Raw genomic sequence first — 22,905 nt, forward strand, 5'->3', positions numbered from 1 at the left:
TGCCCATGGAGAGCTGGGGCTATTTCCTGGGGCCAGCGGGGTGGCTCCCCACCTGCCTCAGACAAGAGAGCTGTCTGTTTGTCACTGGAACCTTAAAGTCAGTTGAAATAAGAAGTTTATGTCCAGCTACACAGAGCAATAGTGTCACATAAAGTTTTTTCAAATGCTGTAAATTCAGCAGAGGACAACCTCAGGTTCACAAACTTCACTTTTTTCCTTCAAGATGAAGTCATCTTAGTTATAAATAGCATGTTCTATTTTATTTGAGAAGGAAGAGTTTTTAAATTTTTAAGCCAAATTTTAAAAATGTGTTCCAGGAGATCTTATACCCATGTAATTTATAGACACGGCACTCAGATAAACAGTGATAGAAACAACTTTATTTCTCTGAAACTGAAATTAAATTCTACTCTTAAGCTCCCTTTGAATTTCCTAGTAGGAAAAACTTACACATACCATTAAAGATAACTTAGTCACTCCCAGTTTTAGATGTGGTTCATTCAAATCCAAATTGTCTTTCAAGCTGTTCTCCCGCCCTAGGGGGATCTGAATTGGGGTGGCAGGCATTACCGTGTCACGGGAGGTGGAGTCTGCCCCAGTACAACCTGCACAACCTGCCGCTTGTTGCTCCCCACCCCAGCACCAGGGTGTCCCGGGGCATCACAGCTCACAGCTCCAGTGCTCACCAGGCTTCCCGTGAGAAGTGAGTGGGCGGATCTCCCACTGGCCCTGCAGGTGAAGGATGTGGGGACTCCTGGCCTCCACATGCGCAGTGTACTTGCATGTGTGCAAAAGCACACTTGAGCTGCAGTTGCACTGTTGCAGGAAGACAAGACCCAACGGAGAGAAAGAGCACCCAAACACCACGTTTATAAGAGGAAGGGCTTTATTCACCAGCCGGGAGCTTACGGCATAGAAGAATTCCAAATGGCCGCACTCCCCGACTGCCTTGGTCTTTCCCTTTGTATTGACAGTCAAAAAGTTCCACCCCACAGGTACCCTTCCCATTGGCCAGTTTGAATCAAGCGGGAGATGCTATTCCCACCCCCAGAGAACTACAGGATTTCACAGAACTTGGAAATTTCCAAGTTTCAGGAAGTTAAGTTTATAAATTCCCGAGAGCTGAGTCCGCGTGGAGAGGACCCTGCATGTGTATCCTTGTGTCTCCTTGAGAAGATCTGTTCTTCTAAACCTCACCCTTCTCAGCTATCCTCTCTCAGTACACACACACACACACACACACACACACACGAGGGGATGCCCACTCATGCACACTCACACTTGCACAGGTGCACCCTGGGGACTGACTCAGGCTGCCTGCACACTTCCGGCAGTGGCTCTTCTCCGAGACTAGGGGCTGCTTTGTGGTGCCTGAAATTTTTCAGGGCTCTGCGGGACATGGGCCTCCAGGGCCCGAGGGTCTCAGAGTCCCTCACAAAGTCTCTGGGGGATTTCCATGTTGGCCCCCTAACCACACCTAGGTCAGGCCAGTGGCAGGGGCTTAGGAGCCCCTTCCTGGGCACCTGCAGTATCTAAGCCCTGGTCACGACCGCTTCCACACCCCAACCCTCCCCCCAGCTGGTGTCACTTTTAACTGCTCTCTCAGCACCCCAGGATACTTCAGTTCTCATAACTGTGGCTTCTAGAACTCCCAAACCCTTTGTATTTTCTCTCAACAAAGCTTTGCTCTTGTAAATTAAAGCCCTTCTTTCCAAGCCCGTAGCAGCCATGAACACATTTATGGTATGTCAGAGCTAAGAGATGGCGCCTCTGTCCCAGCCTCTGCCCACCCACCCCATGAAGCCTTGAAGAGGTGGGAAGACACCAGGTAGCCAGGAAGAAATGTGCATCCTTCATGTTAACATCCCAGCTATTTCCCTCCGTATTGTCATCTGTCCCTCCAGGAGAGTCCAGTCTCCAGGAATCATCTCAAAAGTCATTACTGACTGGTATCCAGGGCAATGAAAACCTGGAGGTTTTCTCCATGCTTTGGGCATCAGCGTCAGAACAGCTTATCCTCCAGTGTTTGGTATCATGTCTAGGTGGGTCTGCACCAGAAGAAACTCTCACCCTCTCCTTCCCATGCCCCTCAAAATCAATAATTCTGATGTAAGAGAAAGTAGATTGACATGAACATCAAGAGTAAATTTGAGGGCGGCGCCTGTGGCTCAGTGAGTAGGGCGTCGGCCCCATATGCCGAGGGTGGTGGGTTCAAACCCAGCCCCGGCCAAACTGCAACAAAAAAATAGCCGGGCGTTGTGGCGGGCGCCTGTAGTCCCAGCTGCTCGGGAGGCTGAGGCAAGAGAATCGCGTAAGCCCAAGAGTTAGAGGTTGCTGTGAGCTGTGTGACGCCACGGCACTCTACCCGAGGGCGGTACAGTGAGACTCTGTCTCTACAAAAAAAAAAAAAAAAAGAGTAAATTTGAAGGGAAATTGAAAGGGTTTATTTGCTTGTTTTGTGTTTTTAAAGATGATATATTTCATTCAGGAGAATAGAGACCAATCACCCTAAGTCGTCATAATGGTAAGCTCAATCATTCATTCATTCATTCATTCATTTGGATTTAATGACAATGAAATCTCAGTGATGCTGAGTCCTTGGGCCTCTTGCACCCCTCCACTGGATGCTGGACTGTCTGAAGTCAAGGACTCACCAAACGTGGAGTCTGACACTTTGAGGCCATTCAAAAATTCTTGTTGGATTAGTGAATATGTGAATCTCCATTTGGTTTTGGCCCCATTGGCAGGTTGGTGGGCCTGTGCCTTAACTCTAGAAGTCGGACGTTACTGAAGAAAGTAACACAGCAGGGCAAATGGATGCCTTAGTAGGATGGTTTTTAGTGACTGGCTTGGACAATCATAAGTGTAAATTCCACGGACAAATGAGGCATCCCCTCCAGGTTGGCTCCTTCTGGCTGTCTGATCTCACAGTCCCAGTAGAGCCACCGGGGCTACCAGCATGCTGGTTCGTATTAGCGGGAAGAGCTCACTCTTGCCATCACTGTACAGAGGTCTCTGAATTCATCCTGAATGAACCACTAACATCCCACGTGCCTTCTTGAACTTATGGCTCTGGCCAAGGAGATGGCATGTGTCAGTAAGCTGAGGCAAGTGGGACCCCAAAGTTCATGGGCTGTAGTACGGGCAGATGATAAAACTGTGTACTATTAGGAAGAAAGAAAGGAAAGGAAAGGAATGTGGGCTATATAATCAACAAATACTCACTACAATTTCATGATTACCCACCATTCTAAAGCCTTGTTTCTCTGATCAAATCACTCCACAGAAAATTTCAAATCTTTTCCTTCTTACCTGCTACTTCACAAGAAAAGAGAAACGTGAAGAAAGAAATTCCCTCAAGTCTTTACCACAATTCTCCCTATACCTGTAGCCCTGGTCTTGCGCTTCCATCTGTGAAGACAGACATGGTCTCTCTTTTTCCCCCAGTCTCATCCATCTCTCCAGAACCCTAATCAGTTGATCATCTCTTCTCCTGCCAATAGGTCAAGCCACAACACCCAGCCAAAGCCTTTCTCATCAGTGTTCAATCATGGTGGGGTGTCTCACATCTTTAAAAACTCATGCAGTCCCATAAACCTTGCTAGCAATTGCCTTTTCCCCCCATCTTCATGGTCACATTCTTGGAAAACTTTTCTATATACCCTGTCCCCATTCCCTCACCTCAGACTCACTCCTCAAACCACTTCCCTAGCTCCCTCTAAGTTACCTATGACCACAGTGTCTGAATTCGTCTACTTTTCAATCTGGAGCAGTTTTGTCTTTTATCAGTTCTTGACACTGGTAATCACTTGCCTTTCTTCATATACCTATTAGCCATTTGTACGTCTTGAGAAATGCTTAATCAGATTATTTGATTTTTTCCTATTGAGTTGTTGGAGCTCTCTATACATTCTAGTTATTAATCCCTTATCAGGTGGGTAGTCAGCAAATATTTTCTCCCATTCTGTGGGTTGTCTCTTCACTTTGTTGACTGTTTCCCCTGCTATGCAGAGTCTTTTTAGCTTGATGTGATCCCATTTGTTCCATTTTGTTTTAGGTACTTGTGCTTTGGGACTATTACTCAAGAAGTCTTTGCCCACATCAATGTCCTAAAGCATTTCCCCGAAGTTTTCTTTTAGGAGTCTCATAGTTTCAGGTCTTAGATGTAAATTCTTAAATCATTTTGATTTTATTTTTGTACATAATGAGATATAAGAATCTAAATTTCTCCTTCTGCATATGGATAGCCACTTGCCCTTCTAGAAGGATCTTCCTCCCTTGGCTTCCTCCACCCTTGGTTCTCCTGAATGATTTCCTTTTTTCTCTCTCTCTCTCCACTCTTTCTCAACGTGGTGGGCAGGCTCGTCTTCCTCCTCCTGCCCATCAGACGTTAACATTTCACCAGGCTTAGTCTCCTCTTCAGCCTTCCCTTCTTATTGCACCCTTCCCTAGACAATCTCAGCCCCTCCCAGACTTCCATTCTCATTCCTGTGTCACTGATGGCCCAAAATATATATCTAACCAAGACCTCTTCTGTAGGTTTGAGACTTGGTTATTCAAATAGCCTGCTTAATGTTCTTGCATGTCTTAAAGTCACGATAAACTTAACATGCTCCATGTTAAACAAAGCATAAAATCTTCTTGCACTCAGGATTCCTAGTGGTACTATCATGCATCTTGTTGCCCAAACCGGCTCTTCTAACTCGCCTTCATGAATAATTCATTCAGAGGTTTGTCCCTTTGGCCTCCTGAGTCCATTCAGTCTCCTCATCTCCACCGTTCTGTTCTTGTCCCAACACTACAATTTCTTCTTTGTACTACTGAAGTAGCTTCCTATTTTTGCTACGTCTGCTTGCTTTGCCCTCCTCTAAGTCATATTCTCTACGTAGTCCAATTAATATTGTCATTTGGTATTAAACTCCCCTCACCTAGACCCCAAACACACTGGTCTTCTCTGTTTCTTGAACACCTTAGGAATCCTTCTGCAGCAGTCCCGCCCTCTGCCAATGCTGCTCCCGCTGTTCATAGTTTACTTGCCCCCCTCCACTCAGCCCCTTGTTCATCCTTCCAATCTGAGCTCAAACGTCACGTCCTCAGAGACATTTCCACTAATTCCCACACCAGACCAAGTGTGACCCCTTTTTTATGGTCTTATAGAAGAATCTAACTTTTCTTCACTGTATTTGTTGTAATTTTACATTTATTTAGATGTTTATTTCATGTTCAATAGACTATAAATCCAGTAAACCCAAGGACCAAATCACATTTCACCCTCCATCAAAGTGCCTGCACAAAATAGATTCTCAATAAGTATATGATGAACAAATGAATGAATTATTACCTCTTGGGTCCTGTAATTCCTTTAGCCACTAACAAATATTTATTGGATTTATTGCCAAACACTTTAATAGGGGATGGAGACAAAATGTTGGCCAAGAGAGAACTCCTGCCCACAGAGCTCCCATCCCTAGACTTGAGAAAGATACAACAGATACTGACAATTACAATTTAGTGAAAAAGATTCTGCAGAGATGAGAACCAGATACAGTCTTCTTTGACAGAGCAGCATTCTATCCAGTAGAATTTTTGGAAGCAGGGAAGCTTTTCTAATACATATGGCAGGTCTTTGATTGGTTCCCTATCTACCAGTACACAACTAGGGGTTTTCCAGACTCAGTAAGGTCACCTGGATTTTCCTGTTTCACATGGAAGAATATCTGGTTGTCAGCTTTGAGGCCTGAGTCTTGAATAAGCAATTTCTCTGTGGAATTATTGGTGCAACAATTCCAACACTATTTTGTGTGTGTGTTTTAGATGGAAACAATGACAAATGTATAGATTATTGGGAACTCAGATTCTTGCTGCTGGAGAAGAGAGATACAAGGCTGTCTGGAAAGTACCCAGTCACATAATATGAAAAATAGAGGCATATGTGGCTGTATACTTTCTGGACAGCCTTCATACATACATAGAATGGGAGAGATTGAAGAAGAATCCTATAGTCTGAGATTTGATGTGAGGATATTTCATGATCTTTTTAAAAATAAATGAAGGTTGCTTGGTGCCTCCAAGCAATTTCCTGAAGAGGGTAGCCGGTATCCCAGATGCTGGTAAAGAACAAACAGCACTTGTATTAAAGACACAGTAAACACAGATGAGCTTGGAAGAAAAGGTAGTGGAGAAAAAACGGAGAGTAGAAAAAAGGAACAACTGGGTAAGACAAAGCTGGGCAGGGGCTGGCTGGCAGCAGCTCTCTGGCTCTGATAATCCATTTATGTTCCATTTTATTTTGTGAAATATGCTATCCACCCTCAGGTGTAAGGCACTGTAGGAGTAACAAGATCAGAATTAGCACATGGCCTCTATCTCCAAAACCAGAAATAATAATGTGGTGGTTAAGAGCACAGGCTCTGGAGCCAGAATTCTGAAATGAGAACCCTCATTTCATTCTCATCGTGCTTGTGAATTTGCCCAAACTGCCACAACAAATACCAGACCAGGTGGCTTAAACCACAGAAATATATTTCCCCACTGCTCTGGAGGTGGAAGATCAAGGTGTCAGCAAGATTCATTCCTGCTGAGGGCTCTCTTCCTGGTGAGCAGATGGCAACCTTCTCCCTGTATCCCCACGTGGCCTCCTCTGTGTGCAAATGGAGAGAGTGTGTGCACACCCTGGTGCCTTCTTCTTACAGAGATACCAGACACCAGTCCTTATGACCTCATTTAACCTAAATTAGCTCTCTAAAGCCCAGTCTCCAAATATAGTTAAATTGGAAGTCAGGGTTTCAATATATGATTTTGGAGGGTATCCCATTCCATCTACACTGCAGAACTCAGGAAAGTTCCCTAACCTCTCTCTGCCTTAGTTTGCTCACATGTGAAAATCAAGATCTTAACAACATCCACCTGAAAGGACTATTGCAGTGTTAGATGGATGATTTACACAAAGCATCCAATACCAGGCACATAATGAATACTCAATAGCCTTTACCATTTTGTCAGGACAATGGAGGCCCATTTTCTGTCTACGGCAAACGTACCTTGCTCTGTAATCCTTCTTACTCTGTAAACTGACCTTTCTCTTCCTCAATAAACTTCGATTCACATTTGCCAAAAAAAAAAACCTTAATAAATAATATTTATTACTTAACTCAATACTTAATTTATAAATACATATCAATTAATTTGGTGAGAGCAGAATTGGGAATACACATGTAGAATGCCTTCTAGATATTAAATAATGCACATTTCCATGTTTTTTTTTTTTTGCATAGCGAGAGGCTCTCCATTTGAGTAAAAGAAGAAACACAACTGTTCACTGAAGAGCATTTTAACCTGAGAGTGAGGCAGGGGTCGTTGTTATTTAAATGATCAGCAGTTGGAAGAACTTACTGAATTAAAATCATTCTCACATCACGCTGGAAATTACACTATCCTGGCCAGGCAGGGTTGCTCATGCCTATGCTCCTAGCACTCTGGGAGGCCAAGGCAGGTGGATTACTTGAGCTCAGGAGTTCTAGACCAGCCTGAGCAAGAGTGAGATTCCATCTTTACTAAAAATAGAAAAAATAGCCGGGGGGTGGCGCCTGTGGCTCAAGGAGTAGGGCGCCGGTCCCATATGCCAGAGGTGGCGGGTTCAAACCCAGCCCTGGCCAAAAATAGAAAAAATAGCCGGGCATTGTATCTGGTGCCTGTAGTCCCAGCCATTCAGGAGGCTGAGGCAGGAAGATCTCTTGAGCCCAAGAGTTTGAGGTTGCTGTGAGCTATGATAACACCACAGCACTCTACCCAGGGTGACAGAGTGAGACTCTGCCTCAAAAATCAATCAATCAATAGAAATAAATAAATAATAATTATACTATCCTGCTTCTTTTTGATACTGGGCTTGGAATATCTCTAACATTATTCTCCTACAGGAAGGGAGGCTGATGCTTATATGAGCACAATACTTTATTTCTACGCTGATTCGTGTTCCCTGGTATTTGAAATAAAATGGCAAAGTGCCTACAACCAGTTCGTTCTTTTTTGAATATTGACAATATAATTTTATAGTATTCCAAAGTGGTTTATATCCATTGTGTTTTATCAGAATCTTATTCCTTGGGCCATTCTGATGTATTGCTATCTGCTGGTCACACCTCTGGCTCTGCCTAGGGGCTGTCTCTTGAGGATGGCTTTCAACATATTGGTATTGAGTGCAACATTCTGCTATCGTATTCTGTCACTAAATCTAAAAATAGGGTTTTGCCTGTGCAGTCTGTCTTGCAGGGCTGGCCCCTCTGTTTGCTCAGAGCCTGAGCTACGCATTACAGACTCCTGAGCTACGCATCAGTTGTTGTCCTGGATCCCAGGTGGGGCCAGCCTTGAAGTCACCACTGATAGCACTCACTCCCTCCCCGCCAGGCCTGGACTTCTTATCAAGGAGTGAAATGACCACCAAAAGACAGGCCGTTTCCATACACTTCTCTCCAGCTCAGGCTCTCAGAAGAACAACAAAAGATCTGAACAGAGATGGTCTCTGTGGAGAAATTATGAGATGAAATCGTTTTTAAAATATACACACATACACACCCACTGATGGAGAAATAACTTAGACCAGAAAACACTATAGAAATTAAGCAGCCTCCTTGTGACGGCTGATCGTGTGTGTGTGTGATTCTGTGTGATCCGAATTAAGGAATACACAGAGAGCCAATAAGACATTATTCTGGGTGTGTCTGCATATGTTTCCAGAAGAGATTTGTATTTGAACCACTATACAGAATAAAGAATATCTACCCTCACCAATGTAGATGGGCCCCAGCCAATCCACTGGGGCCCCAGACAGAAAAAAAGGCAGAGGAAGGGCACCCTCTCTCCTACAGCTTGGCATCCCTCCTCTCCGGCCCTCAGACACCAGCACCCCAGATCTTCAGATCCTCAGAGGCCAGAACATGCACCAGCAGCTCTCCCACCTCACCAAATATGCAAGCAGTTAACAGGAAAAGAAGGGCCTTTGAACAAATGACAATAAGTAGGATAATACTCCAACAAAAATGGAATCTGGGCTCAGCGCCCATAGCTTGGTGGTCAGGGCACTGGCCACCTGCACCAGGGCTGGTGGGTTCGAACCTGTCCTGAGCCTGCTAAACAAACAAACAAACAAACAACAACAAAAGAAATAGCCAGGCATTGTGGTGGGCACCTGTAGTCCCAGCTACTTGGGAGGCTGAGGCAAGAGAATCTCTTGAGCCCAAGAGTTTGAGGTTGCTGTAAGCACTCTACAGAGGGAGACATAGTAAGACTGTCTCAAAAAAAAAAAAAAAAAAAGGAATCTGGTGACTTTTTACAATATGGTATTTGAGAAGTACAAAATAATATACATCACATATTATGTTATAAAATATAATAATAGAACACTTGGAATTTGCTCAAGAACTAGAACAACACTATTATATCTACTCCTATTTCCTCCTCACTGCAATATAATTATTTACTTTAAACAGTCCCTTGCTTTCTTTAAAATAATAATAATTTGGGGCTGGGCACTGTGGCTTACACCTGTTGAGACCTTGGAAGACCAAGTCAGAAATGCTTGAGGCCAAGAGTTCAAGACCAGCCTGGTCAACATAGTGAGACTCTGTCTCAAAATATTAACGTACCTATAGTCCTAAGGCAGGAGGATCCTTTGTAATAGGTAAAAACTGAAAAAGAACTGATTGAAACACTCAAGACCAAAATGTAAGGCATTTTGGCAAAAATGTTTATTTCGACACTTGGGTACAAGTGGACTAAGATCTAAAAGATGTTAACAGGGTTTAGGGAGGGAGGCCCGTCTTTTATAGCTGGCTGAGGGAGAGCTGGTTTCTATCTAAGATCACCAAACTGTTGTTCTTACCAGGGTGTCACAGATGTTATCTCCTTAATGGGAACTCTCCTGGAGGGGTCTTCTCATCACAGACTCGAGGTTTGCGTTGTCAGTGTATTTCTCATGGGTCTGTAACTGTATGAGAACTTGACAGGTCTGCAGCCCACCTCCCTTATTTGAGTTATGTCCACCTATAACAGAGTCTCACAGAATAGCTTTTGAGTTCAAGATGCCAACCTAACTAGAACCTAGAAATCTGAGGTTATAGTGAGCTACGACTGGACTATAGCACTCTGGTAGAGGCAACAGAGAAAGACTCTGTCTCTAAAAAATAATAATAAATAAAATTTAAAAATCGTCTGGGTGCAGTGGCCCACGCCTATAATCCCAGCACTTTGGGAGGCCAAATTGTGAGGATTGAGCCCAGGAGTTTAAGACCAGCCTGGGACATACAGCAAGACCCCATCACTATAAAAAAATGGAAAACTTAACTGGGTGTAGTGGCAATGCCTGTGGTCCCAACTACTCAGGAAGCTGAAACAGGAGGATGGCTTGAGCCCAGGAGTTTGAGGTTGCTGTGAGGTAGGCTGATGCCACTGTACTCTAGCCTGGGCAACAGAGTGAGACTCAGTCTCAAAAAAAGGAAAAAGTTTTATTAGTTTTATTATAAATGAGTGTTGAATTTTACCAAATGTATTTTTTACATTTATTAAAATGATCTTTTAATCTATTAACATAATAAATTATATGATCAGTTTTATAATGTCAAACCACCTTGCATTCCTTGACATAAACCCAACTTAGTCATGATGTATCAATTTTTTATAAACTGTTAGACTTGGTTTGCTAATATTTTCTCTAGGATTTTGAAACCTATACATGTGAAAAATATTATCATTTTCCTTTTATTGTTTTTTCTTTTTCTTGTACTATATTATTATCAAGACTACTTGCCTTATAGAATGTGTTGAGAAATGATTCTTCCCCTGTGTTCTAAGAGAGTTTGTGTAAAATTCTCATGATTTCTCCCTAGAATATTTCATCAAACTCATCTTTAAAATTGTCTGGGCTTTGTAATTTCTTTATGGGAAGTTTCTAATCACCAGCTCAATTTCATAATTGGTTATAAGACTTCTCAGCTTTTTTTTTCCCTAAGTAAGTTTCAGTAAGTTAAATGATTTTAGAAAATTGCCTGTTTCATCTCCATTGTTAAAGTTATTTATAATGTCTTTTGTTGTTTTTAATCTCTGCTGTTTCTGTAGTTATATCAGAGTTCCCAATGCCATTTATTTTTGCCTTCTGTATTTTTTACTTGATCAATCTGATTAGAGGTTTCTCTATTTTATTAGTATTAGTCTTTTCAAAAAATCAACTTTTATCTTTTGTGAAAAAATTAACTGGCTTTCTATTTTATTAATTTATGTGTTCATGTTTTATTGCCTATGGCTGATGTTTATTTTCTAGTTTCTTAAGAAATTGGCTATTCTGCACATTAATTTTAAGACTTCCTTTTTCTAATATAAACATTTAGATCTATAAATTTTTCTTACTTTCTGTATATCACATAATTTTGATATTCAGAATTTCAGTATCATTCAGTCCTAAGTATTAATGATTCCCATCATGGCTTCTTCTTTGACTGACGTTTAGAAGTCTGATTGTACACTATAAAACACATGGCTTTTTTTTGTTTGTTTGAGACAGAGTCTCACTTTGTCACCCTCGGTAGAGTGCTGTGCTGTCACAGCTCACAGCAACATCAAACTCCCGGGCTTAAGCAATTCTCTTGCGTCAGAGTAGCACATGGCAATTTTTCAAGCTCATCTTTTCTGGTTGCTTTCTGTTCTGTGCAGGCACAGCTTAGACTTCTTTCCAGTTCTCCCTCTGCAGGATCCCTTGCTTTCACCTCCCAGGTCTCCCCTTCTTAGCCTTCTCTAAAGACAAGATTTCTCTCAGCACTTGAGCCACCAGTGCTGCCACCTAGTTTCACACAACTGGGGCCACTCTCAGGGTAAAATAGTGAATGGAAAGAAAAGAAATACAGCCGCAAACTCTTTGGGCCGTGGAATCCCCTTCTCCCAATGCTCAGGCCTAAAAGATTGTTCTCCCAGCGTATTTGAAGCCCGTGCCACTGCCTCCTTACAGAGCTGTGCAGACAGGAGCTGCACTCCTGGCCGGGGCAGACCACATACCCCGTTAAAAGGGATCCCGCTCCCACTGTGACTCACAGCAGCACCTTCCCTGGCCCCGGGTCAGAGGACGGGGCCTCACTCAGAGATCTCGTCAGCACCTGCTACAGTTCTGCACTGGGGCCACTCTGAGGTTGAAGCCAGAACATAAAAGAAGGGAAACAAAGAAAGAAAGAAATTTATCCCCAAACAGTCATTCAAGTTTGGGCTCCCCTCCCCAATCTTCCTGCTATCACGGACTTTCCAGTGTCCTTAGGATGTTGTATTTTGTCCTTTGTCCGGAGGTCTTAGCTGTGCCCTGCATTTATTCCACCTTCGCCAGCCCCAGAAGTCCTGTCCTTTGCTTTTCACTGAATTTAGGTCTGATTAAAATTGCAAATTTTGTAATTTTTCAGCATCACATATTTTCTTCTCATATTTTCTTTTCTTCATATGTGGTGTGCAGGAAGCAGAAATCTCCTACTTTCTTTTCTAACGACTCACAAGCCACCTGTTTATTTAATAATACATTTCAGACATTGCCAATGACCAATATTAATCTGTCTGTGTATAATTCCCTAAGTCCACTCTTTTCATTTAACAAGTATTTACTGGCAACCCCCAGTACTGAAGGACTGTGCTCAGTGCTCTGGGATATGGAAATAAACAAGACAAATGGATCCTCCAGGCATTCACAACTCAACAGGAAAACAGACACTACCGACGGCAAAATGCTATAGTAAATACTGTAATACGAGGTCACGGAAGTATTACAGTGGCTCTGGGCTCAACAGTTCCCACGAGAGACTAGCTGGTCACAGAGTGCTTTAGAAAGGAGATCATAAATTAGTGAGTTCTTGAAAAATGAGCAGGATTCCACTGGGGGAGGGACATTCAAGATAAAACAAACAGGATGAATAAGGGCACAAAAAATATAAATGCAAATGGTAATCACAGTTAATAACAATGTGTTATATACCTGAAAATTGCTAAGAGTAGATTTATAAATCACCTCAAAAAAACAATAAATATGTGAGGTAATGGATCTGTTCATCAGCTTGCTTTAGCCTTTTCACAATGTACACATATATCACAACATCATGCTGGACACGGTAAATCTGTGCAATTTCTATTTATCAAAGAAATACATAAAACGGAACAAAACAAAAGATAAGGCAGCCAGTACAGCCAGAGAATAGAGCAGGACCAGAACTTAGAGATCAAGATCAGATTTTCTACCTTCTGCTCCTCTCCAAATGAAGCATCTCTTTTTCCAGAGCGTACTCGTTAAAAAATAAAAATAAAAAAACTACCTCCAGGGGGCTTCCTGGTGATCTTTCTGATATGGAACATAAATATCACACATACTCTCACTGATATCCTCCCAGAAGCTCTTCCTTTTTTATGATGCCAACTCAGGTGGTTTCAATTTGTTCCTTATTTCAAATTTAGTAAAACAATCGCATTTTTAACGACTGGTTCAGGACCAAGGTCAGTGTGTAAGCCGGGAATCTTTCTGAAGAAAATGAAAATTATTAGTTTATCCTAGGAATACCTTAACATTTTTTCTTCATCCCTTTTAAAGTGAATTCATAAACCAAAAAATGAATAAAAATTGGAAAAGCATCCATGAACATTTATTTAAATGTTGCTCATTTTTATTATGTAAAGTAATTCTCCTCTTAAAAAGCACCATGGAAGGCGGCGCCTATGGCTCAGTCGGTAAGGTGCCGGCCCCATATACCGAGGGTGGTGGGTTCAAACCCGACCCCGGCCAAACTGCAACCAAAAAATAGCCGGGCGTTGTGGCGGGCGCCTGTAGTCCCAGCTACTCGGGAGGCTGAGGCAAGAGAATCACTTAAGCCCAAGAGCTGGAGGTTGCTGTGAGCTGTGTGAGGCCACGGCACTCTACCAAGGGCCATAAAGTGAGACTCTGTCTCTACAAAAAAAAAAAAAAAAAGCACCATGGAAAGGTATTTTACTTTAGTAAGTGTACTACTTTGCCATAACAAAGTACCACAGACTGGGTGGCTTAACCATGCAGAAATGTATTTGCTCCCAGAAGGCTACAAGTCAGAGAACAAGGTGCCATCAAGGCTGGTTTCTTCTGAGGCCTCTCTCCTTGGCTTATAGATGATCTGTGTCCTCACCTGTTTCTCCCTCTGCACATGTCTGTACCCTTATTTCCTCTTCTTATGAGGACACCAGTAATACTGGATTAGGACCCACCTATAGGACCTTGTTTTCACTTGACTACCTTTTTATAAATGAATATATAAAAAGCAATTTATTTAGCTAAAACAACACAGATTTTTTTCTTTTTTTTTTTTTGCAAAAGAACTTTCTACATTTATAAAGCCGTCTAGGAAACACGCTGTTGAATAAATGAGTTTGGCTATAAATGATTTATAAAATTGCACACATTCCCCTCAAACACCTCTTTAAAGTTTCCATCTCAACACATATTACATTCTGAAACACTGGAGGTTAGGACTTCAACATATGAATTTGGGGTTGGAGGGACACAACATCAAATTCAATCTGTAACAGCATACTTAGGACAACTTACACAAACCAAGTTAATATTAATATTTCCCTCAACAAATAGCCCCACCACATACTTTTTTTTTTTTAGTTGAGACAGAGTTTCATTTTGTTGCCCTCAGTAGAGTTCTGTGGCATCAAAGCTCATAGCAACCTCAAATTCTTGGGCTTAAGCAATTCTCTTGCCTCAGCCTCCCAAGTAGCTGAGACTAGGCATCAGCCACAATGCCTGGCTATTTTTTTGTTTGTTGGTTGGTTGGTTGATTGGTTTGAACCCACCAGCCCTGGTGCCTGTGGCCAGCACCCTACCCACTGAGCTACAGGCGCCACCCCACATACATTTTCATCACTTTGTTTGCTGATTTAAATAAAGTATGGTATATCCATATAATGGAATAGTATAATTGCCATAAAATTATGGCAATTTTTTGGAATTTATGGAATAACCATAAAATTATGCTGAAGAAAAATGTTTATCTACATAGTTGTAAATAAAGAACATACTAATGTTCTTTATTTCTTCATGTGGATTTGAGTCACTGTGTAATGTCTTTTCATTTCAGCCTAGAAGATTTGATTTCCTTTATAATTTCTTATAGCGCAGGTCAGCTAGTAACAAAGCCCATTTTTGTTCATGGAATGTCTTCTTACCTCTTTCATTTGTGAAGGATACTTTTGCTGGATATAAAATTCTCGGTTGACAGTCTTTTCCTTTCAGTGTTTTGAAAAATCTCTTCTCACTGCCTTGTTGCCTCCATGGTTTCTGATGAGAAATCAGCTGTTATTATTGAGAATCATTTATATGTAATGGGCCCATCTTATTTGAAGTTAAGCTTTTGGGGTGTGTAGATTAATGCTTTTCATTAAATTTAAGAAGTTTCGATCATTATGTCTTCAAATACTCCTTCTGCTCCTTTCTCTTTATATCTCCATCTGAGGCTCCCGTTATGCATATGTTAGTATATTTGATGGTGCCCCATGGCTCTGTGGGGGCCCTGTTCATTTTTCTCCATTCTTTTTTCTTTCTATTCTTCAATAATCTCAGTTGAACCATCTTCAAGCTCACTGATTTTTTTCCTTTCATCTCAAATATACTAAGTCCCTCTAGAAAATTTTTCTTCCATTTATTGTACTTTTCACTTCGTAATTTATATTTGGATTTTATGTATAATTTATTTTTCTTATTGATACTATTTGGTGAAACTTCATTTCCCTAAATTTCTTTACTTCTTTAAACATGACCCTCTTTATTTCTTTGAATATATTTAAAGTGGATAACTTAAAGTGTTTTTCTAGTGAGTCTAGTGTCTGTGTTTCCTCCAGGGCAGTTATTATTGACCATTTTTCTTCCCATGGGTGTGCTATATTTTCTGGTTTCTTTGCATGTCATAAATTTCTGTTGAAAACCAACATTTCAAATAATATGGCAACCCTAAAAATCAGATTCTCTCTCCTCCCTAGGTTTTTTTGTGGTTATTTGTTTTTTAGTAACTTTCCTGAGCTAATTCTGTATGTTATGTACTCTTTGTATGTCGGGCCACTAAAGTCTCTGCTCGATTAACATTTAAACAAAGATGTCATGAAAAGTCTATGACCAATAAATATCCTAGTCTTTCTCAAAGGGGTCTGTCTACACATGGTGGGATGTGCCTTCAACACTCAGCAGGGTACTTACAACTCTGCCTTGCACAGAGCCTCAGGGTCAACCAGAGGTGAGAGCTCAGGTTCTTCTCAGATTTGAGGGAGGCATGTGCACAGCCCTACACATACATGTCACTTTAAAGTCTTCAAAATACGTTGGAGCTTTTTACAGCCCTCTGTGGGCATCTTTCCCCAGATTTTGTTTTTGTTTTTTGGTTAACTTCCTGTTTTCTCAAACTGTTATCACTACCTTCTCCATTTTCTAGTCACTTTACAATAACATGTACTTCTTTTATGGGGAAAAAAACTGTCATTTTTATCAACTTTTCCCCTAGACTCCTTATTTACACCTCGTTTTGAGCCCACATATCCATGCCTTGATCTATCTTCACTCACTGCTCCTAAACACAAATAAAGAAAATAACTTTGAGGAGAAACATTATTTGAGAAAGAAAAGCAAGTCTGTGTTGATCTGTCTTTCCAATACACAGAAGCCAATACTCATTTTAGAGGCATAAAGTGGGTCAGCCAGAGAAATGTTAAGGAAGGGCAGCATTTTAGGTCTGAGATTAAGAAGAAGAGCACAGGCTAGATGAGAGCTGTGCTGGCTCAGGCTCTGACAGCTGCAGTTGAGTCAATCACTTAAATTCCTGGCACCCTGGCTTCTCTTTCTAGGCACAAGGACCAAATGCAATGATGGGGGAACATTTTGTAACAATGAACCTCTCTATGTAAACATCTCTGTGTATGCTATCTCTCTCCCCCACCTGCATCCCACACAAAGCAGCTGCCTAATATATATTACTGGTTGCCTTATCAGATGACATACTGACCCGTTGGTGGGCTGCTTTCCTGAATTAATGAATACAGGGTCATAGTATGACATTTTTGAGTTGCCTGTCATTCCCTCTTGCTCCATTGAAAAAAATTTTTTTAATTATATTTTATAACTTTGTTGGCATGAATATGAACTTATTAACATTTTCTTCTACCTAAAAGTTTATTTTTCTGATTTTAAAAGAAATTAAAATGCTTTCGCAGACCCCTAAAAGTATCATGGGCCCTAGATACTATGGCTAATGGAGAAGTCAGCCCTGAATTAGTGCCTTAAGAAATGCTCCCATTTCCTGAGAATTTTTGTAGGAGAGCTCTTTGGCCTCAGGAAAAAAAATATGTAAGTGTCACTTCCCATATCTTATCCTCAGCGTGTTGCCTAGTTTTGTTTTCTAAGGAGATGGATGGGAATTTCCTCATTCTGCCATTTCAGGTTTTAGGGAAAGCTACTCCTGACTCCTAGGCTACCAGCAGCTCACATGATACTTCTGTGCAAACTAGAAAATGTCTTCTCATTTAAAAAGGGGAGAAAGCTTTAAAACAGTATGTCCTTATACAATCTGAGCAACTATGCCCACTAAATCTGAAGAAAGTGAAAACTCGGGGGGATATCCCTTCTACCTCATTCAAGTGCCAAAGTTGGAGCCTGTGTGTCATGGCAGGCGGGAATATAACACTGATGCAGGGCCCCAGCTTACAGGCAACCTAAGTACAGTTCCTTAAGTCAAATTTCATGACGAATCTGTCGCCAAAGTGCTCAAGTCCTGTTGAGACTCATGTTAAGCCTCTAAAAGCAGCAGGAGGCTGGAGTCATGACTTTACCGTTCTCCACAAGTAAAGAGTAGACACGGCATAGCCATACCCACCTGCATTCCTAAATGCGTGGCCATGCGGGCAAGTGTGGCTCGATGTCTCATTGCTCCCCAGGTCTCACTGGGAGGCCTAGAATCTCCATGACACTTTAGCAGGTGTCTACAACATGAGCGGCACTGCCCTAGTTGTAGCACCTTATGCAGGACTTTCTGAACAGCTGCATTTAGTAGCTTTGCCTGGTTTCCTGAGGCCCCTTGGCTATGGAAAACTCACATTCACATATACTAAAGCCTCCATTCTCCTCTCTACAGGAATGACATGCCAAGCTCGAAGTTCCTACATCACCAGTGAGATCCTGTGGGGTTACCGGTTCACACCCGTCCTGACACTGGAGGATGGGTTCTATGAAGTTGACTACAACAGCTTCCATGAGACCTATGAGACCAGCACCCCGTCCCTTAGTGCCAAAGAGCTGGCCGAGTTAGCCAGCAGGGCAGAGCTGCCCCTGAGTTGGTCTGTATCCAGCAAACTCAACCAACATGCAGAACTGGAGACCGAAGAGGAAGAAAAGAGCCCTGAAGAGCAAACGGAAAGGAATGGTGATGTGGCAAACCTGGAGAACGAATCCAAAGTTTAGTGCCCTGGCTGGGCAACCCTCCCTCCTTTCCCCGACACAATCTTTTCTTGTCTCTCATTCTCTTTCTTTTCTGTCTCTTACTTTGTTCTTTATTTATTTATATTTAATTTTGACATTACCAGGAAAAAAAATCTTCAGGGTGTAAAATATCTACCTGCCCTTTCTCAGCTATTTAGATTGACAAGGTAGACAGGGATTTGGTGAAGGTGCAAATGTCCCCTCCTATCTGGCCCAAGTCTGGTCTCCTCCCCCCCAAAACAATGCCACCCATCCACCTCCTGGAGATGTAAGCTACTTACCTGCATGTGTTGTACACTACCAGATCACTGAAAATAGTGTGCCCAAGATGTTACCTGGGATGTGACAAGTAAGGTCTCCAGTGCCTATTTATTCACGCAGTGAGACACAAAACGTAGCCCTCAATTTTATAGGCCCCAAACCATTTCATCTGCTACAGGGCAAGGTGCTTGCCCCACCCGGGCATTGCAGTTATAGGACCCAGGTAAGCTCAAGACAAACCACTGTACATAAATATGCCTTATGTAATTATTTTCTTTTTGCAGTTCGTAATACAACCCAGCATGTACAAAAGTATCATAGAACAGAACTTCTAAATAGTGTACATAGATGTATCATTAATGTAGGTTTAGATATATAACTTTAGAAATAAGAAGCAAAAACAAAAACAAAAAAAAAAAATGATTCCTAACATACAGTAGTCATTTCTGTTCTGATGTCTGAGTTCTCCTGATTATTTTGATCCTGTCGACAGCTGGCCCTTCAGTGCATGGCCTTCATTGTGCACCAGACTGGCGGCTGGTAGGGCACCTCACTGCTCCCTCTCTGAGCCTCTCATTGAGTCCAGTAAGCCACAGGTCTGAGGGAAATTGCAAGGTCCAGTATGTGGCAAAACCTACAGCTCGTATGCTGATATACTGTGAAATGTTTACAAAACAGATGTCTCTTTTTTTTAACGATAACCAGGGCCTCACTGACTAGCCCGGGGGAGAATATCGGGAAGGGGACATTCTCTAGCATGTCACCAATGACATGATGTTACTTTTCACATGCACTTTGACCCTAAACGATAGTTTAGAAAACTTTTCTTTTGCAAAGCCACTGTTTCTCCAGCTGTTGCACTCTGTGATCATGAGAAATTAAAGACTGTTAAAATCAGACACCGTAAAATTAGCAGAAGATGGTTTGGGCCCAAAGCTGTGAAATTCACAAAGGCATGTAGTGGGGCATAATCATTGACTCTCACACTTCAGCTCCATCTGAGGGTAATATCTTGCCTCTCCCTGGGGGCTTCTGCATTTACTGCACCAGGATCTTTTACTATCATTCTTTTGTTATTTTGAAATGACCAGAGTTTGACTCTCAAAGATTAGATCAGCAATCTTGGTGACCCTCTAAGAAATGTCTCTAGAGCATGCCACAGGTTAAAAATCAAATCCAAAGTGTTTCTCAATCAAAAGGAAACAAATGAAAAACTATAGCCTTAACTCTTTTAATCTTCAAAGAGGAAGGAAAGAAGAAAGAAAGAAAGAAAGAAGGGAGGGAGGGAAGGAGGGAGGGAGAGAAGGAAGGGAAAGGGAAGGAGGGAGGGAGAGAAGGAAGGAAGGAAAGTTTGTAATGAAAATCTAAATTTCAAAACAGAAAAAAAAAGGAACAGTCTTAGACAAAAACCTCAGGGGCAGGTGGAGATTTTGCACTGTAACAGATCTTTCACATTAATTTCGCATTTATAAACTGTTTGCTCTTTAACACAGTTGCCCATCATAAATATTCATTGAATGGATCCAAGTTTATTTTCAGCTCCTACAGCTGTGCTCAGTTTGAGGCTCTGCACCACAGAGGTCAAAGAGATCAAACTAGCCGTCCCTGTTTGTCCCCCTTGCTTTCCCTGACCAGACTGCACAAGCTTTTGCTGTAGTTTGGGGACCCTGTCAACTAAAAAAAGGATGTCCCAGAGAGAAGGAAAGCAGCTCCTAAATTTAATATTGGGGTCTCTCTTCCCTGACTTCGGAGACCGAACACCAGGACAACTGCCATTTGGCACTGACTTTGTAGAAAACAAAACTGGTGGCCAAGGCCCTTTCCTGTTTGCCGGCATTTCATTTATTTTTTTCCCCATTGAAACCCTGCTATATCCTTTATTTATTCTACACACACTAAGACAGAGGTGGTGGTCGAGAAGGAGGGAGCCTGATACGCTTCCCCTGAGTCTTCGGGGAGGGACCATGGGCTGACCTGGCTGGGGCCTCCTGCAGGGCGCTGTTGGTTTGGGGTGCTAACCCTGCAGTATCACCAGGGTTGCAGGGCAGGGCCTGGTGGCACAAAGCAAATTCCAGCACGGGCTGCAAAATGTCTGTGAATTTAGCTCTTGAAGACTCACTAGGCCTTTTTAAAATCCATCACTGAGGTTTAAAGGACGACATACAACCCCGTGGTCGGGCTGGAAGAGCAGCTTGGGGCCCGACTACTTCTTGCCCGTCCTTTAGCACAACTGAACACAGAGCCTTGACAACACCCTGGCCACGCGCACAGGCCGGTTCTGTGTCTGTGACAGGGCACACAGATGTGAGGTCTCCTCCTGTGTCTCCCGGTCTTTGGTGTCAATGTAGTCGGAGGCAGAACTTGAACCAAATCTCACTTTTGTAACGTGAGCCTCTGAATCTTTAAACGAGGACGCTTCTGAAGACCCTTTTACTAGAATGTCCCTATCAAACATGTCTATTTTTCTACAGTTATTGATAACACAGTTTAACAGTGTATTTTGTGTCAACTGTTAAAATTTGGAACTGAAAGAGGTTCATTGAGACTGAATTTTCTAAGCAGCATGTAGTGAACGGTGTTTTACATGAAGACAGTTCAACAGAATTGACCACACACTTTCTATTCATTCTATTCCACAAAATCCTGTCCTCATTCACTGTCACTCCATTAGCCAGTCAAGTGCTATGAAAATGTCTATTTTAATGCAACTAGATATCCATAGCTAATGAAGATCACTCTCAGCTCAATATTCTGTTTGGTTGATGTATTGAAGCCGCTTTTCCACCAAGCATAGTAAGATCCATGAGCCAGATAAGAACTTTGAACTAAAGAGTTGCCATTTGCCACAGTCAAGCCCCATCTGACAGAGCAAAGTGCTCCTAGAGAAAAGGGCAGGTTTGGCCAGAAGCATGACATCCCCAAGGGCTTCCCGGTCCCTTGGATTTGTACTTTCATCCACCCCAGCGTGCCCTCCAACCGGAAAAGCACCTATTCACTTATAAACCAACTTCATGCCACTAATAAAATTGCTTCTGTTCTGGCTGTCCCCTGGGTAAGCTATACTGTTTTTGCATTAACGCATTTGCAAGCCCTGTAATGTCAGCTCATTGCTTTTGCAGTCCTTCTAAACCTGGAGTGCCAACGTACAGCCCCTCTATGCCCACAGACAATGCTCTCTTTCTCTGATGCCTTCCTTCTGCTCCTTCCCTGGTCTCCAGTGAGCTAACTCCATTGTGTTCCTTCAGTGTTTTACTTTCCCTAACAGAAATCCAGCTACTGTTTGTAAAAACATCAACCCATTTCTTAAGCACAATTTTCTCTTGCATGTGTAACCAAACTAGGGCTCTGAAATGTCTATTTTTATCATCATCTAACTCGAAAATTACTTATGACTTCATTTCAAAGCCTAGATTTCGAATTCTCCCGAGTAAGATTCTTAGGTTTTCTCTCCCTATGTTTTCTTACATTTCAGGTTTCTTACTGTCCCCCAACCTTTGCTTTTTTATTTAGACTTAAGCCAGTATCTTTAGGATATTTAGAAACTGTTTACAAAGATAAGAGCTGGTGGACAGAGACAGGAGACATACAAATGCCGTTAGAAAACTACCTGAACTCACCAGAAGAATGTGAAACCATTTGATTAGATGCGAGAACACAATTAAAATAGTCATAGTAAGTCACTTCTAAAACCTCTGGCCAATGGTCTCGGTCTTATTCTGTCTTTCTGCCTTGACTTCGGTGATACTCTGCATGATTCAGAGGGTTAGAACGGAAGTTGGAAATTAAATTTCCTACATAAATGGCAAACATTATCTGCTATGATGGTTTCTTTTCAACAGATGGCTATAAAGCTGGAACGCAGAGGTTACACACATACAACAGACGATTCATTGATATTACACTACAATAAAGTAAATAATGTTATCTTGTTTCTGAACTTTATGGCCAACCTGTATTTAAGAAAATGTTAGCCTTTAATTTAAAATTGAGTAAAGCACAGCTCTCTCTAATGCTTCTTCCCTGAACATCTTGAGTGCTTCTGAAGTAAAGTGTCAGCTAGAAGTCAAAATTCTGCCAGAAGGCTGCCAACAGACCTTGACAAAGCACAGAATGTACGATAATAACAAAATAACATTTTTCCC

The 22,905-nt window shown here is 42.0% G+C and overlaps 1 protein-coding gene across 2 annotated transcripts in view; it reads left to right on the plus strand.

The window, feature by feature from the left end:
• Positions 1 to 22,659, plus strand: part of KCNJ6 (potassium inwardly rectifying channel subfamily J member 6) — a 314,103-nt gene extending 291,444 nt beyond the window's left edge. For both annotated transcript variants that reach the window (XM_053565648.1, XM_053565647.1), the window contains one exon: positions 18,159 to 22,659. In XM_053565648.1, coding sequence (XP_053421623.1) covers positions 18,159 to 18,484 — 326 coding nt within the window. In that variant the 3' untranslated portion in view covers positions 18,485 to 22,659. The remainder of the gene's footprint in view (positions 1 to 18,158) is intronic.
• The last annotated feature ends 246 nt before the right edge of the window (positions 22,660 to 22,905 follow it).

This window comes from Nycticebus coucang, chromosome 16 (genome assembly GCF_027406575.1).
Source record: "Nycticebus coucang isolate mNycCou1 chromosome 16, mNycCou1.pri, whole genome shotgun sequence".
Lineage (NCBI taxonomy): Eukaryota > Metazoa > Chordata > Mammalia > Primates > Lorisidae > Nycticebus > Nycticebus coucang.